This window comes from Mesoplodon mirus (assembly GCF_964341445.2).
Source record: "Mesoplodon mirus genome assembly, chromosome: 9".
NCBI classification, from domain to species: Eukaryota; Metazoa; Chordata; class Mammalia; order Artiodactyla; family Ziphiidae; genus Mesoplodon; species Mesoplodon mirus.
This window is the reverse complement of record NC_138985.1, coordinates 35,071,765-35,089,477: the sequence shown is the minus strand read 5'-3', so window position 1 is coordinate 35,089,477 and position 17,713 is coordinate 35,071,765. Positions and strand designations below refer to the sequence as shown.

The 17,713-nt window shown below is 33.3% G+C and overlaps 1 protein-coding gene across 1 annotated transcript in view; it reads left to right on the top strand.

Moving 5' to 3' along the window:
• The window catches only part of PCLO (piccolo presynaptic cytomatrix protein), a 387,719-nt gene that overhangs the window by 280,314 nt on the left and 89,692 nt on the right, over window positions 1–17,713 (top strand). The window contains exons 11-14 of the mRNA XM_082632322.1: window positions 6,681–6,789; window positions 7,327–7,394; window positions 8,466–8,680; window positions 14,674–14,724. Of these exons, the coding sequence (XP_082488448.1) occupies window positions 6,681–6,789; window positions 7,327–7,394; window positions 8,466–8,680; window positions 14,674–14,724 (443 nt within the window). The remainder of the gene's footprint in view (window positions 1–6,680; window positions 6,790–7,326; window positions 7,395–8,465; window positions 8,681–14,673; window positions 14,725–17,713) is intronic.

The following is a 17,713-nucleotide window of genomic DNA, read 5'->3' as shown; positions in this document are numbered from 1 at the left end:
TCTTTTTAAAATTCTGTTTAGTACTTTTAACATTGAGATCTACCCTCTTCGTAGGTTTTTAAGTGTAAGATACATTATTGTTAATTAAAAGCACAATGTTATTTATCAGATATCTAAAGCTTATTTGTCCTGTATAACTGAACTTTTATACAAGTTAATAAGAAATTCCCCATTTCCCCCTCCCCTGGGCCCTGGCAACCACCATTCTATTCTTTGCTTCTATGAGTTTGACTATCTTAGATACCTCATATAGATGGAATCAAGCAGTATTTGTCCTCCTGTGATTGGTTTATTCCACTTAGCATAATATTTTCAAGGTCCATTCATGCCTCCTATTACAGGATTTCCTGAATCCCGAGCAATAAAGGCTGAATAATATTCCTTAATATTTGTAAACCATATTTTCTTTATCCATTTATCTGTTAATGTATATTTAGGTTATTTCCACATTTTGGCTCTTGTGTGTAGCACTGCAGAGAACATAGGAGCGCTGGTATCTCTTTAAGATCCTGATTTCAGTTCTTTTGGATAAATACCCAGAAGTGGGATTGCTAGATCATGTGATAATTCTACTTTTAATTTTTAGGAAGCTTCATACTGTTTTCCATAGTGGTTGCACCATTTTGCATTGCAACCACCAGAGTACACTAGTTCCAATTTCTTCACTTCCTTACCAATACTTTTATTGTCTTTTGTGGGGTTTTGTTTGTTTGTTTGGGTTTTTTTTAAATAATAGCCATCCTAACAGGTGTGAGATGATGTCTCATTGTGCTTTTGATTTGCATTTCCCTGATGATTAGTGATATTGAACAATCCTTCCTACATTATTTTCCCTTCCAGCGGGGCTCAGCATAATTTCCCATCATTGTGCCTGTAGAAATGTGAAATTGGTTTCCCTTCTGGGAGTGAAGTGGAGAAAAGAGATGAGAAAGCCAATCAGCTTTCCTAGTGGTCACTGTTTACGCACCATAAAATGATATATCCCACAACAACTTTCTGTTTGTTTAATAAGATCTTCAATTTTTGCATGCCCAAATCTTCAAATAATATTGTCATATAGATAATGAAATAATTTCTAAATTATCTTTCTTTATTGTGGTTAAATATGTCATTATAGATAACATATGTGTTCTTTGTGCTAGGTTTTACATATTTGAACATTGTTTATATTCAGGTGGGCTACGATGTAGTTTTGGTTAGCATAATTTGAATGAGTTTTCCTCTTTACTGACACTAGCATTGGCCTGAAAGACAGTTAAATGGACTTCATATTTCTGCATTACCATCAACTAACTGTGTGATGTTAGAAAAGTCATGTCACCTCATGTTTCACTTCTCTAGTATGTTGTACAAAAGACTAAAACTAGCACCTCTACACAGATCTTGCTTACTTTATAATGAGCCTCTGAATTAGTTGACATGCCTTTGTAAGACATTTCATTCATGTAATCCTCCTTCAATGACCCTTTTATTATTGACCATTAATATGTGATAATCTATTTTCTTTACAATTTTTTTAATGAATGGAGGCATATCTGTTTTACATCTGGAAGTGTGGAAGTCATTAATTCTAAATATTTCAGTAGACTCAGACCTAGAAAAAAAAAAAAAAAACTGTGGGTAAGCTCAGACAGTTCAACAGTAGTCTTTGATATTTCCTAGATAATTTTTTATGTTCAAAATGTGATAATTGTGTAATATGTAAATTAATTTCATTTGAGCATTTATATATGCAAGCCATACTTTGCTGATTTTTAAAGTGTTTCAGGTGTACAGTATTAAACATCTTATCATAATTGAGGACATCTCCTTTGATCTGTAAATAATCAAGACACTATTCAAATACTTTTTTTTTTTTTTTTTTTTTTGCGGCACGTGGGCCTCTCACTGTTGTGGCCTCTCCCGTTGCGGAGCACAGGCTCCGGACGCGCAGGCTCAGTGGCCATGGCTCACGGGCCCAGCCGCTCTGCGGCATGTGGGATCTTCCTGGACCAGGGCACAAACCCGTGTCCCCTGCATCGGCAGGCAGACTCTCAACCACTGTGCCACCAGGGGAGCCCAAATACTATTTTTTTTAACTTTACCTCCCTCCATTCTTTTTTCCTTTCCTTTTTTTCCCCCTTTTTTTCCACCCTTCTTTCTTTTATATTAATGTATAAATAGGCTAAAATTGTAAAATATTTTAAAATGTAGTTCTGAAAAATAATAAAATCCATCTACCTATGCATTTCTCTTATATTAACATTGCCTAACTTGAAAATGAATGAGTAAGTAGTATAACTGTTGGGGACAATGTATTGGACTCCTGAAAATCACTTGCAGGGTTTGTTTGCTATTTAGAAAGCCAGGGCAGATAACCAGTTCAGCTGAGTTTTTCCTACTGCTGCTAGTTTATAGAGGGTTCTTGGGAGCGGATGTCCAAATTTAGAAAATTAATCTAGAGTCATAGTTAATAATATCAGTGGAAAAAAGGATAAAATAATAAATTATAAATAATTTATTATATGCATATTTTTAAATTGTTTTGTGGGGTTTTTTTTATCCCAGCTGCATCCAATTCTCATTTCACAGCACACCAGCCTGGTTGGTTCACATAAGGTCCCCTCCTCTGTGTGTGTATGAGGGGGGACTGTTTGCTTGCTTGTTTATTCATTCATTTATTAACTCATTTCTTTCCTTTTATCTCACTTTCTCTTCCTATCTGTTCTTCCCTCCATGAAAAACCATGATAAGTTATGTAATGGTCTGTTGTTTATTTGTATGATATATAATGTTAGTTTGTGTGAATATCATTTTAATGAACATAAATGTCATTGCCCTATAGATCCGATCCTGTTTCTCACTTGTTTTTACTTGGCAGATGATTTTTTTTTTTTTTTTGTGGTACGCGGGCCTCTCACTGCTGTGGCCTCTCCCGTTGTGGGGCACAGGCTCCGGATGCGCAGGCTCAGCGGCCATGGCTCAAGGGCCCAGCCGCTCTGCGGCATGTGGGATCTTCCCGAACCGGGGCACGAACCCGTGTCCCCTGCATCGGCAGGCGGACTCTCAACCACTGAGCTACCAGGGAAGCCCCTTGGCAGACGATTTTAAGATGGATCTGCCCTTTGGTGTTAACACCTGGTATGGTCTCTTTCCTAAAACTGCTAAGTGTTTCCATCATGAGTATTTAATAAGCTCTCATTGTCCATTTTTCCTGATACTTCCACCTCCCCACAAATAGAAAGTCAAGAAGATTTCTGGGTCCTAGGGTGTACATATGCTTAATTTAATGACATTCTGCCACATTGCACTCCAGAGTGGTTGCATTTGTCTGCATTCCCATTAAAATAATTACATGTTTATAAATTGTAAATGAGCAGTTGGTTTTTTTCATCCTAGCAGTTTTAGTATTCTCACATCATAGAGTGGGGATAAAGCTAAAAAACCTCCTAGCAATTATAATCTCTCTTGAAGTCAAGGTCCCCTAAATCCCATATCCTGGTCAACACGCTGTATTTTCTGGCTTTCAAACTTTCCTCAATATGATGAGCATTAAGTAATACATCATTACTGCTTTGATTTGTAGTTTCTAATCTCTAATGAGTCTGGGCTTTTCTTCATATACTTAAACCACTTTTGAATTTCCTTCTCTGTGAATCTTCATTTTACTAATTGCCAAAATACTTCTGCTTTTTCTAGTAGAGTATCTTTTTTATTAATTTTTATAACAGCATAAAATAGTAGATACAAAGGTGGTGATCATCACAAAGGTGATGAATTGTGTAGTGCCTGCCACATAAATATTTGTGGAATAAATCAGTAAAAGTCATGAGCTTTTGTGTGATATATGTTTGGATATACATTAACGTATAAGATTTTGACTGTTAATGCAGTAATTTTAATACAGAAGATGTTTTTGCAGTAATGGTAAATATTATAGACAGAGAAATAACAACATGAAATTCTGAATTGTAAAGATAAGAATAGCTTTTGCCAATTTGAGAAACATACAAAATTCAGTAATCCCAGAAGTTATAAAAACACACATTTCAGAATGTTTTGTAGTGATTGATGTTTTTAGAATTCAAAAATTACCTGATTGTTGTCTTTTTTCAGTGTTTACTAACCTATTAGATGTAAGACTTTGAGCAGCAAATTCTATCATGACTGTTGCACATTCAAAAAAATTCAGATTATCTTAGTTTTCCTATTAAAAGTTATTAGAAGAGGCACTTTCTAGGGATATAATTGAAGTATCATCTATGCAATCTCAAACTTGAACAACTGGTTAACATACATGTTGATATAATTTAAACATAAAGAAAATGTGTTTGCTCATAATGCTAAATATTAGATAAAACCATTCATGTGTTCACTGTGTTCTGGGAATTATTTCTAAACCAAAGTCAAAGTCAAAAGTTTCCTTAAGATTGAATATGCTTACATTCAAATCGTTGAAATGATAAAATACTACTTTGGTTTCTGTGTAGTGTGATCAGACAATTTCTGCATGCATTTTAAAATAGTTCATAGGATTTTACAATTAAAGTATTTTCAAAAATATCATATTTGAAGACACATACCTAACAGTACTTAATTCTCACAATGACTAAAACCATCTTATGAATTTAAAAGTAGTTTGTATATTCACTTGGTTATTTTACTGTGGTTCTTGTAGGATTTGTAGGAAGTTGGAGAGGCAGAGGAAAGGGAACTGTGTTCAAGTAATCACATTCCCTATAGATCGCATACTCACCATTGAAACCAAAAATAAAAGGATAAAAGAACTGGCAAAATTTTTTGAACTGCAGTACTGCCCCAGTGCTAGTGGGAAACTGAGTAAGGGGAAAAGAAGTTCAGCTGGTATATCTTAGGACAGAGCAAATCATGTAGTTCATAATCTCAGGTATATATCTAGGTTAAGATCCTAGTTATCTGTATTTTTCATCAGTTTTATTAATGTGTCTAAATAGTTTTCCTGTTTACAACTAGAAGCATTTTTTCATTTCACTGGATAAATATGTTTTATAAATTTGCCCCTTTAAGATGTGAAAAATGAATGGGTAAATTCAACAGAAGAAGCATGAAGATTATGCAGCTATTGCCTTTCATAGAATTTGCTCCTACAGAAAAGTGACAATGAAATTTCTGAATTATACCACTATTAATTTGTTTCAATTCAGAATCATCTGTTCATAAATGTACTCTTTCTTGTGACTAAGAAAAAGTGTGTTTTTCAGTGTGCTTTTCCTCTTTCAGCTCTAAATTTTTCTTTAGTGGTATTATCACTGTCTTTTATGTAATTTTCTCATTTTATGTGTACAACAGCCTGGGATTGTTGAAATAAACCTAAGGCCCATCTGAAGGTAAAGTTTTCTTGGAGTAAGTTATAGAAAAGTCATTCTTGTTTGTGTTATTGTGGGCACTTTTAAGGACTTCTTTTGCCATTTCCCAATAGTAAAAGAACTTCCCTTACTTGTTTGCAACTGGTAATATGCTTTCCAATTTATATCAAAATCATTAAAACTTTTAAAGACTCAGTCATGCCATGTTGAAAATTTCCCATGGAAGCCAATAGTGAGTAATAGGGAATTTCACATTGGCATCTGTGAAGCTCATTGAAAACCTAATTGTTCAACAAGCATTTCTTTTTATTTAAATTATAACCTAGTCATGGCATACAGGTATTTTTTTCTCAGGTAAAGCTGGTAGCATTCACAAATATCTGGGCACTATAAGTCAGGATGGTTTCATCGAATTTATATCTAGCCCACTTAGCTACATATTAGGACCATGTGATTTGTGCCAAATACGTTCCCAAAATTATTTGGCAGCTCATATAATATGGACAAAAAAACAAGTGTAAAATATTGAAATATTAATTATGTTACTACTTTTTTGTATGAAAATTACCTTTCTAGGAAGAGAGGAAATATGAAATGCTCTGTAACCAGTCCAGCAACATGATTTATGGGACCCAGTGCAAAATAAAAATATAGGACTCTTTGTTCAAACAGTGTTAAGAATTTCAAGATGGCAGTAGCAAAGCATTAAACCAAGCATGGGGCCCTTCTGAGCACAGGGCATACTATTGCACAGGCCACACACACATCCATGACGCTGCCCTCTGTATAACATTTCTGCTGCTTCTACTCAGGATTGTCTTGCATGCAGCGAAGAAAAACACACACCATGGAAATCTTTTTCATCTGATCAAAGTTGAAGCTGTAACAATTTCTTAAAGGGAGCTTCGCAACAAAATCCTAATGACTTTTTTCTACCACTCCTATTCCACAATAGAATGGAAGTTTACACTCTTCTAGCTGCTCGTTGCCCGTGGAAAAATTATATTGGTGGTTGCAATTATTTTTTTCCCACACAAAATTGGTTTAAGCAACATACAGTCAAGAATATTTTCTTTAAAGCAGTGTGAACAAAATGCATGTGTTTGATACTATTTAATAGATTTTCAAGAGCAACATTTTGCATGTTCTGTTTGACATATTTTATATGTTCAGGTAAGTTGATGAAATCAAACTTCATATGATTTTGATATTAATGTTCCAGAGAACTTGGAACTGATGTTCTCTGAAATGGTGTGTTGAGTTGGTTTTTAAATGCAAAGCAATGTGTTCTGTGCCTTGTGGACCCAGATGAGACAGCACACCTTTTTAATTTTATACTTGAATTTGTCTTTGTAGGCATGCAAGTATTGGAATGGAATGGAGTTCCTTTAACTTCTAAAACATATGAAGAAGTACAGAGTATCATTAGTCAGCAAAGTGGGGAAGCAGAAATATGTGTAAGACTGTGAGTTTTTCCCCATCTTTCTGTTTCCATTTTTTGGCTATTCATGGCTCTTTTAATTTAAAATTGTTAAGGTGGAACCTTTGCCAGTCAGCAAGATTTCCTGTAATTAGATCATGAAGTGAATACAAGTTTTATAGATTTCTTGTGTTCAGAATCAAAGTCTAAAGCATAGAAAGAATCCAGCTAATTTTGTTTCTGATTATGTCCCCTTTCATGCTTTTATTGAAACATGCATCATTTAAATGAAAGCCTAAACCCATTTAGATTTTATGGATGTGTACAGTATTTCAAAATGAACTTATATTTAATCCATAAAGATTTCACCTTAAATAATCATTTTTATCAGCTGACTTTTAACAGCATTGCAAATATAGATTTGGTTAGAAGGGTGAGCATGCTTTGAAATTGCTTTATATCATTAACCACTTCTCATTTACCTACTGAAAAAATATATTCAGCATAGTTGGGGAAAAAGGCCTTTTGTCTCAGACTTCCTCAGTTGCTTTCTTAATTTTTTTTTGTTGTTTTAATTTTTAGGGACCTCAGTATGCTATCAGATTCTGAAAATCCCCAGCACCTAGAACTTCATGAACCACCAAAAGCTGGTAGGTGAAAACAGTCTGCTTCCAACTGTGGGTAAAGATGTAGATTTAAATGGAGGAGTAATTGTAGAGGCAGATGTAGCTGTAGAGGCAGATATAGACATATACATAGATATAGACAAAAATAAATTTATAGACAGATGTTTATATATTTATGTAATCATAAAGAAAATCAAAAGCATTGTAACTACACTTTTAGTGTTCTAGGAAAACACATATTTACATGTTTGACCCATTAAAGAAATTCATATGAAATTCTTACTGTGAGAGTTGATATTTTTAATTCTTTAAAATAAAATTCATTATATGAAAGTAATCCATGGAGCCATTTGTTTGAGGTCCTATATAATTTTTAGATGATACTGGTTCTTTTTTAGCAGTTGGTTTTGGAACACTTACTCCTAAACCTTTTGGTTGCTTTTTATGATAAATAAAATTCAACATATAATTTCATAACTACACGATGAAGTAGATTTATCTCTTAGATAACAAATACAGTCTATAAATCTAAATCACTTATAAGACTAAAAGTATCACTATAGCTTTGTTCAACAAATATTTATTGGGCACTTCCTATGTTGTAGTCAGCATTTCTAAGATGCTGGGTCACTGCACTGAACAGAACAGGCCAAGGCCTATAGAAATTTTCATACATCTGTAAATGTAAATATGTTCTTTGAAATTTCTCACTTAGAGAAATAGATATAATAGATTTCAAGAAGGAAAAACAGCCAGTCATACAAATTAAATTCCAGTGAGTAAAACAATATTTTATCATGCATAGAATTCTCTATATAAAACATTTAAAAACATTTTTATGAAAATATAATAGGAACCTCCATTTTCCTCTGTAATATAGTATTCTTTCATTTTTCTCTGAGCCTTCCAGACTTCTTTAATAATAGATTCATAAAGGTACAATTGCATGTATTTTTTTAATTGAGCTTGTTTTATAAGTAACTATAAAACTTTTTTAAGTTCTGAATGACTTTGTTATCTAGAACTTAGGTAAGTTCCATGGTATTAAGTACCTATGAAACTGAGACTGTGTGAAGCCATTTCATTTTGTTGTAGTGGATAAAGCGAAATCCCCAGGGGTTGATCCTAAGCAGTTGGCTGCAGAGCTCCAGAAGGTCTCGCTACAGCAGTCACCACTGGTTCTGTCGTCCATCGTTGAAAAAGGATCTCACGTTCATTCAGGTCCTACATCAGCAGGATCCAGTTCTGTTCCCAGCCCTGGGCAACCAGGGTCACCCTCAGTGAGCAAAAAGAAACACAGCAGCAGCAAGGTGAGAAGTGTCCAATGCAACCTCCAAGTTACTTATTTTCTAGCTCCTTATTCAGACTAGGAGGTAGGAAATACAATATTATTTCCTAAGGTGTTTTTCATGTGATTTCTCCTTTCCTAATGATCTACTGAAACAAACAAAAAATGTTTCCATTTCTGAGTTTATAACTGATCAAGATGTATCAAAATGATGTATTTCTACATCTCTTAAAATACTGTAGCAGTTATTATTATGGGGAACTTGAAAAATGTATCTAATGCTTCATGTTCTTTTTCTTTGTTGTTACACAAATCTGAGCCTCTGTATATCAAATATATCTTTGTATCTTTTTGGAAACACAAGATATGCATTACAGTAGATTTTGTAACTTAAGTAGAAGGTAAAAAGGACAAAGAAATGAGGATAATTTAGGACAACAAGAAAGAAGGAAAGCCAGTAATATAGTATTGCCATTTTGAAATTTATCCCGAATTCCATACTAATAAATTTTCTCTTGATGCAGCTCTTCATTTAGAACCAATGTTTCTAACATTATTATTTTAGAGTTACTGGGGAATTTAAAAAAACATGAATTAATTTTTTAACTTTATAAAATCAGATGATAATATAGACAATTTGTGATTTTCCCCCATAGATTTGATTATTAATAGAGAAACTCTCTTCATGGTTGATAAATACATTTAAAAAGGTTTTTTGTTTGTTTGTTTAACCACAAATAAGATTTTTTCTTTATGTGGTGAGATATATAGGAAGGACAGGCTATGGTTGGATAAGTTGACTAGACTTCGGAAAATAAAGTTTTTTCTACTAAGTGTAAAAACGCAGCAGATGTCACTAAAAAACCCTTTTATTCAGAAGCAAAAAAGAATGGTAGGATGATCTTAATCATTGCATCATAAAATGACTTGTTTCAAACTAAATATAGTACGGTTTTATGAGGAATAAGTTCAAGGATAGACTCAATTTCAAAATAAATTTTAACACAACTATATTTACCACATGTGTTAATTTTGAAGAATTACCTCATGGAGGCCCCCTGTCTCTGGAGTTACACACTGATACCATTACTGATTCCTTTCTCAGTATCTCCACACAGTAGAACTAAAGACATGACAGACTTGACTAGCAAAGTTTTCACACCAAGCACATTGTAGTTCTATACGTCTGTCATCCAGATATTTTTTATTTCAGCATTTGACATCACCATCCTCCCAGAAAATTAAGTACAAATGTAAAAGCACCATTGCCTCTTCTTTTATCTTCATTCCCTGAATCTTAATCCTGTGAATTTTAAATTTTTAATAAGTCTTTAATCATTTTTTAGGTTCTCTGAACTTGCCAGCTTCTTTAGCTAAGCATTATTTTTTTTGGCCAACAGTATTGCACTCACTACTGGTCACTCCACTCACCAGTCTCTTTTCCTTCCTCTTAAACTACCCTACAACTATCTGATCTGTGACACCATGTTCTGATTGAATCACTATTCTGGCGAAGATGAAGCCCTGCTCCCTGGAATGTCAGCTTCCCTACCTCTGTCTAAGACCCTGTCCTGCTCATTCTAAGAGAGCCTGGTCAATGGTTTTCCTTAGAAGATTATCACCATCAGCTTAATGTTGTCAGATCTTTACAATAGCCTTGCTAATAAGTACTCTATTTATTAGGTTTTTAAACTCATTCCTACTTTCCACAGACATTTTTGGATGCCACCTCAGTGTCACGGGTCGTAATTGGTACCCAAGATACAAAGAGGGATAAAATCCTTCCCTGTATCCTATGTAGATGAGTGGTTCTTAAAGCAGGCTCCCAGTCTAACAGCACCAGCATCATCTAGGAACTTGTTAAAAATGCAGACTGTTGATCCCACCCTAGGCCTTCTGAATCAGAGACCCCAGGGATGGGACCAAGCAACCTGGGTTTTAATAAGTTCTCCAAGTGAGTGTGGTGCCCCTTGTAATTTGAAAAGTGCTGATCTATGTATAGATGAAGAGGATATATAAACAAATTTAGTAAAGCTGTAATGTTGGTGGTCATTAAGAAGTACACAGAGCACTCTTAGGAGAGTGGGGTTAGAAAAGCTGGCATTTAGCTAATGAACTGATTTGGTAAAGGGGAGAAAGGAACCAACATCCAAAGAAGAGAATGCAACATGAAGAAAATCTCAGAAACAGAAAATTGTATGCTTAGGACATAGGTGTACAAAGGATATAGGGGTAAGAAATAGAGGAGAAGCCTAGATGATTGTAAACTGGAAGACATTACATGCCATGCATGACTTTTACAATCTGTGGAAAATAAAGAGCCAGTGATAAGTGAAAATAAAATAACAGGAAGCCTTCCTCCACAACGTCTTTCCATATTCTCATCCTTCCTTAAGTCAGAAGTTAGCCTTCCTTCCTCCTTCCCTCCATCCAAAGTGCCAGATGCTTTATGTACCTCTTAGGACAATTTGTATCTTGATTATAGTTACTTGTCTCCTTATTTTATCCTCCCAAATGGGCTGCAAACTCATTGAGCACCAAGAACCATTTCTTATTTCTTCTAGCTCCCTAAGAACATGGTAGAGTAGCTTGCATAGACCGTAACAGAATAAATTAAAATTAGATTAAAATGTCAGTGGCACCTGTGAGTCTCTGTAATATTATGGGGGTAGAAAATCTAATTGTTTTGTAATATGTTAACTTTTTGGTAATGAGTAGAAGATGAAAACAGGTATTGTAGGACAAACATCAAGGAAATAATATGAACAGGTTTTGATATGTGGTCATTCTTTTCTATGCCAGGAATGTGGCCTATGTAGTTTTTATAGAAGTTTTGCTAAGATAAAGAGTTATAGAGCTGCACTGTCCATGACAGTAGCTGCTAGCCACGTGTGACAGCTGAGCACCTGAAATGTGGCTAGTCCTAATTGAGATATGCTGTATAAGTGAATTACACAGCAAATTTCAAAGACTTAGTATAAAAAAAGAATGTAAAATAGCTCATTACAACTTTTATATTGATTTCATCATGAAATGATAATATTTTCAATGATTTGGATCAAATAAAATATGGCAGTAAAAATTAATTTCACCCATTTATTTTTATATTTTTAATGTTACTACTAGAATATTTCAAATAACCTGTGTGGCTCACATTATATTCCACTGGACAGTGATGGTATAGAGATTCCTTTTTAACTCTTAGTAGTAGTAATAATGATAATCAAATCTGGTTATTTTTGAAGTTTTATATATATATATAGAAATGTATAGTCAATAGATGTTAACACTCTTGAAGAAAGGTACTGCTACCTATTCATCTTTTGGGGGGGTTTATCATCAACATTTAGCTGGTACTGAATTTCTTAAAACATTTTTGCTGAATGAATGAATAAATTTAATGATATTTCTTGGCCAGTCAGCATGTAGTAAGCAATACTTTTATTTGTTCTCCAAATTCTGCAAAGTTAAGAAAATTGATATTGAGAGATTAGAGGAATATTGAGCAGTTGTCTAAAACTTACATGTTCCTGAGTCAGGTAATATAATATTTCCAAATGTAGTATATGTTCTTCAGTTAATTTAGAAAATTATAGTTTTAACATTCTTTCATTTTTATTAGGTATGAGGCTAACTATATATTAAATTATAAAACATTAATGTAATGGAATGTATTAAAACTAAAAATTTAAATCATAGCATAATTATACATTTAGATATTTAGAGCACCATCTATTAAACATTTTGAATGATTATTCATAAGTAATTATTAATCTATTAATACTCTAGTTTAAGTGATTACTTCTGAGTAAATGTAACTAAAATATGCATCTATTTAGATATATGTTTAAGTTATATGTCATGTATATAAGACTATTTTTATTATTTTGCTTACTAATTCAATATGAATTTTTGTCTTCAAAATTTTTAGTTTACTGCCTCAAGGTCTTTTATTTCTGAAATCTAATCAGACTTTCTTCATTTTATCTTTAAAATCTGAATAATTTCTTCCAAGTCATGGTATAAATAAATAATTGTACTAAGTGCTTACTAGTTTTAAGCGTTCTAATGAAATAGGTTCTTGCTTTCCCAAACTTTTGTGTCATGGCATACAACATCTCAGTAATTTTTTCATGATGCCCTTACGCCCAAAGAAATACCTAAAACAATTTCATTTATTATGTAGTTAGGTCCTAACAATTCAACTAGTATTTATACCCTAACATCTTAGTAACCATTGGAAAAAATAATACCCATAAAATGAAATTAAAATATACTTATTTCATTGTTAATAATTCAAATTATATATCAGTGGGGTATGTGCCTGATGGGCACTGCACAGCTATTCAAATGGTGGAATTGGTTTGGACACTGACACTCTCATTTCCTGTTCCACACTGATCTCACTGATTTTCTTGCAGTACATTTTTTTTTAGCACCACAGTCATCACAAACCAGCCTCACAAAAGTATAACATCGAAAAGAAATACTTGTCTCTAATCTTAAACTGTAATTATCTGGAGCTGGTAGTTTGCCCACTGTACAACAGATATTACAATATCCTTCTGTGCTCTTATGAGTTCACTGACATACCCCAGAACATTTAAAGATGGTCCATACATTTATTCTCTGTATTGAATCTAGTTATGTTTGCACGATCATATGTCAAATGAGTTACAACTGTCAAAAATAAATCAAAACAAAATACATTATCATTATTCTTTTTTTTTTTTTCTGGTCTTATTTTTGACTTTTTATCTCTAGTTATTCCCCAACGTTCCTAACTGAGATGCAAGGATATCTGGTTTTAGGAAACTCCCCATCGTTAATTGAGATAGAAATAGTTTCAGGAAGTTGTGTGGTCCTTTTTCTAGATTCAGTTTCTTTTTCTTAAAATTTAAACAGTAAAATAATTATTAAGTAAATATAATGGTTCATTACCTAGCAGTTTATCCTTTGCAGCTAGGGTGTAGTTTCTTATAAAAGAGCTGAACTAATAAAGGATATATGGCTTAGAAAATTTAACCCTTACTCTATAACTTTAAAAATGATTACATTATTTTTATTCTTATTTCACAGAACAAGACCTGGAATATAGCTGTCTTCTTTGATTGCTCTGATTTCTAGCATAAATTTATAAAAGAAAAGGTAGCAGAACAAGTATATATACCTAAGTATTATGAATTTCTCCTTTTCTGGTTAATTATTAAAATAAAACCAATATTATGTATATATAGGGAGACAGGACCTTATTTGTAGGGTAGCAAGCTTGCCTCCATTTTAGTAAATATTTCCCTATAGTGATGCCACGTTGCCTGAAATTCCATTATAGATCTAGAGTCAGGGACAGCATCTCTTTTTTGGTACAAATTTGTACATTCTATTGAAATGTAACAATTCAGCAATTAGCCACTTAATCAGCAGAATGAATCACTTTACCAGATCACAGTCCTAACAGTTTTTAAGGCTTTACTGACATAAGGAAATTATTAAGGAGATGAGAACTTATATAGACTGGGATGGAATTTTAATTAAAGGAGTATGAAATACTAAGAAGTGATTGCCTGGCTGTTCCACTCTAGAAGAGAGTAGGAATAGGCTGAGAACCCAACAAAGGAATTTAAGGATGGACGTTTATAACTTCTGGGCTCCTAGGCAGTTGAATAAAAACAAAACCTTTTTCATTCTCTTATAGATATTTAAAATCTGTTCATATTTAAATTGAATACTTTCAACCAAAATTGTTCCATTTCTTAGGGAATTGAACGTAGATTACTGCAGGTATAAAATTATAGCCTCAAAACAGGCTTCACAAAATGAAAAAGGGATTTATGTATTTATAAAATTAAACATGTATTGAGAAGTGTAAGTAGACACCCTAATCTGAAGCAGCCAAATGGATGAAATGTGTTCTCCAGGCAGGGTGCTCTGACAAACAGAAATTAATTCAGAAGGAAGTTGAAATGGTAAATCCTATGAAAGCTTTATCCATTAATCTATGTTTTGATATTGCAGCCTACTGATGCAACAAAGGTTGTCTCTCATCCAATTACGGGGGAAATTCAGGTATGAAAGTTTTTAAAAGATCATTGCTATACCATCTTTTGTGGCTCTTTTTCCCACTGGTCTATTGAAATTGTAAGCATTGTTAGAACCTTTCCTGTTTTATAACGTATATAGATGTATAATGAAAAAATACAATTTTACAGAAAAGTATTTTAATACAAATACATGTTTTATTAAATCTAATGATATCTGCGGAATTCTATAGTTCAAAGTCTGCCTGATACCTTAACAGTATCAATGTAGTATGCCTCGGTTACTTTATACATGTTGAAAATGTTTCAAACATGACAGATTCTCCTGGAAATTTGAAGCTTCCTCTTTAAGTTTCATGAGTCTAATGCTGTCCTCTTTTCTTCCTCTAATCAATAATTGTCAAATAAATGCTGACCAATTCTTTTAGAGCAGTGTTTTTCATACTGGGGGTCATAACCAATCTGTAATTTATCAAATCAATTTAGAGGATTTTGACCAGGAAAATAGAAGAAAATAGTATAAATCACTATCTTTTTTAGTTCTGTATGTGTGTTTCTGTGTTTATATTGCATTGTACATGGACAAAGTCAAAAATGTTAGAAAAACTGTACTTTAGATGGTACCAAAAAGTAATTTAGTGTAGATAATAAATATCATGAGGAAAGAATTAACACAATACCAAATAATAACTATTTGAAGATAGTACATTTCAGATAAGGGAAAGAGAACAGTGAGTCTTAGTTGCATCTACAGTACATTTTCACAAAGTGTAACAGATTTGAACTAATTTGAGGGTAAGCATAGAGAAAGGGGGAGTGTTTTCCTGGAAGAAATGGTACAAGGAAAGATTCTTCTGCCAGAGGGTAGTGAAAGGAACAGATCTGCTTTGCTGCAGGAAAATGTTACTATAGAGGTAAGTTGAGACTAAATTAAAAGAACCTTGAACAGAAGCCAAGGGATGTTAGCCACGACATAATAGAGTGATCAGGAAATAAATATTTTTGAGTGAGGGAGAGGCTAATTCAAAGCAATATGTGATAGAAAATTCATAGAGCCTTGGCCTCTAGAAAGTATTATGAAGGGTAGGACACAAAGACAAAGAAATCAATTAAGTGTTAACCTAGGTACACCCTGATTCAAGCAGAAGTGCAGTATGAGAGTGGAAATGGAGAAAGAGTGCAGAACATGGGCACCTTACTAAGAAGGACCCAGCAGGATGGAGTCGGGATCACCTGTGTGTTCTTGATCTTGCTGTATCGCTGCTATTTCCCACTTCTAGAAAAACAGACCTGATCTTTCTTCATTTCACATGCAGCACAGAAAATGCTAGGTGTTCTCATTCATAATATCTCCTTTCTGCTCATTTTTTTAAACTTCTTGCCCATGGGCCAATATATGCTGTTTCTTTTTGGCTTGTTGGGTTTTTTTGTCCTTATTTTATTTTCCTTTCCCTTCAGTAGTAATATTTAATTCAATAGTGGAAATTTACTCTAATAATTTTCCTTCTTAACACCCAGGTTATTTTCTTTTCTTTTCCTTTTTTTTTTGGATATTTTCTTATGACAGTGATTTCAATTTTTTACATTTTATCTTTTGTCTTTTAATGAAACCTTATGTAAACACCCAAACAGTGAATTGCCAGCATGGCATATCTCTGGTTGAGGGTTACTGGGGGCATCTCATTCTCTCTCAGATGTAACCTCCAAGCAACTCTAAGTGTTCTCTAAGGCACCAAGTTTACAGAGTACATTTTGGAAAGCACTCTCTTAGGGTAGCCTGCAAATCTCAGTTTCAATAAGAAATGATTTTACTGCCTTACAAGTTAAAAGTGGACTTTCAGGCTAGCAGAGAAAGGAGAAAATGGAGAAGAATTTCTCCTTAAAGATTTGGAAGCCATTATAAACCTCAGTGAAATTAATTGCAGAGTAATTCTTCTATTTCAGTACTCCATTAGAGCACAGTTACTGCAGTTCTAAACTTTTCATTTCTCCTCTTCCTTCACGGCCCTTTGTTTCATTTTTCATATTGCTTCCATGATGGTCAGAGAGACTCTGGGCCTTTCTGTACTGAGGAAAGCAAAGATTCATTTTCTGCCACAAAACAGAACCAGATCAAAATTATTCTGAAATTAGGAAATTATTTTAATTATTAACATGAAGACTATCTCATCTAAATTATTCCATTGTCAACAGCATATCTGTTTTGTATGATTATAAAAAATACATTCATTTTTTATTTATGGATTTTCTTTTTCAAAATATAGATCCCTTCCCTTCTGTTATTTGATAAACAGAAACAGCAACAAACAGAATTGTCTTATTCTAAATGATGCCAAAAGAATCTTTCATTTTTGACGGTGAAAAATTAGTTAATTTGATTATTTTGAATTGTGCAGGCTTCTCAAATATTAATTTGAACTATAAGTCTTTTACTATTCAATGACAATTTTACAACAGCCATTAAGCGTCTATGAGACATTGCCTCTTCTTTTCTCTTCAGCTTCTAAAATTAAAGAACAATATTTCATTATCTTAGCCTCACTATTAAGAAAGCACACACAGAAAGAATAGCTATAGGTTTATCAGATAATTTAATATAGGAAGGGATAAAATCTACACATTCTTAAATATTCTTACAATTCAGTACTAACATCTTTGTCTTTAAATAATGATTCCACCCACTGCTAATTACTTGATGAAATGCAAAAGATATTTTCTAATAAATTCATCAATTAATTTATTTTCAAAATTCTGGCAATTGTATTTATGAATGTTAACATTTCTGATTTTCCTAAGAGTAGAAATTTAGTTTAAAAATGGAGCCAGCATTCACTGTGTGATTATCCTAAATGAATTTTTGACAGGCCAGGACTTTCACCGTGGAAAGAATGAGCAGCACATTTACTAGTAATTAATGTGTGCCTGGGAGTTCCCAATTAAATTAGACATTAACTGGTCTGTTCAGTTTCAAATAAAATGAAAGTAGCAGTTGATGCTTCTTATGAGAACTTTTTTAA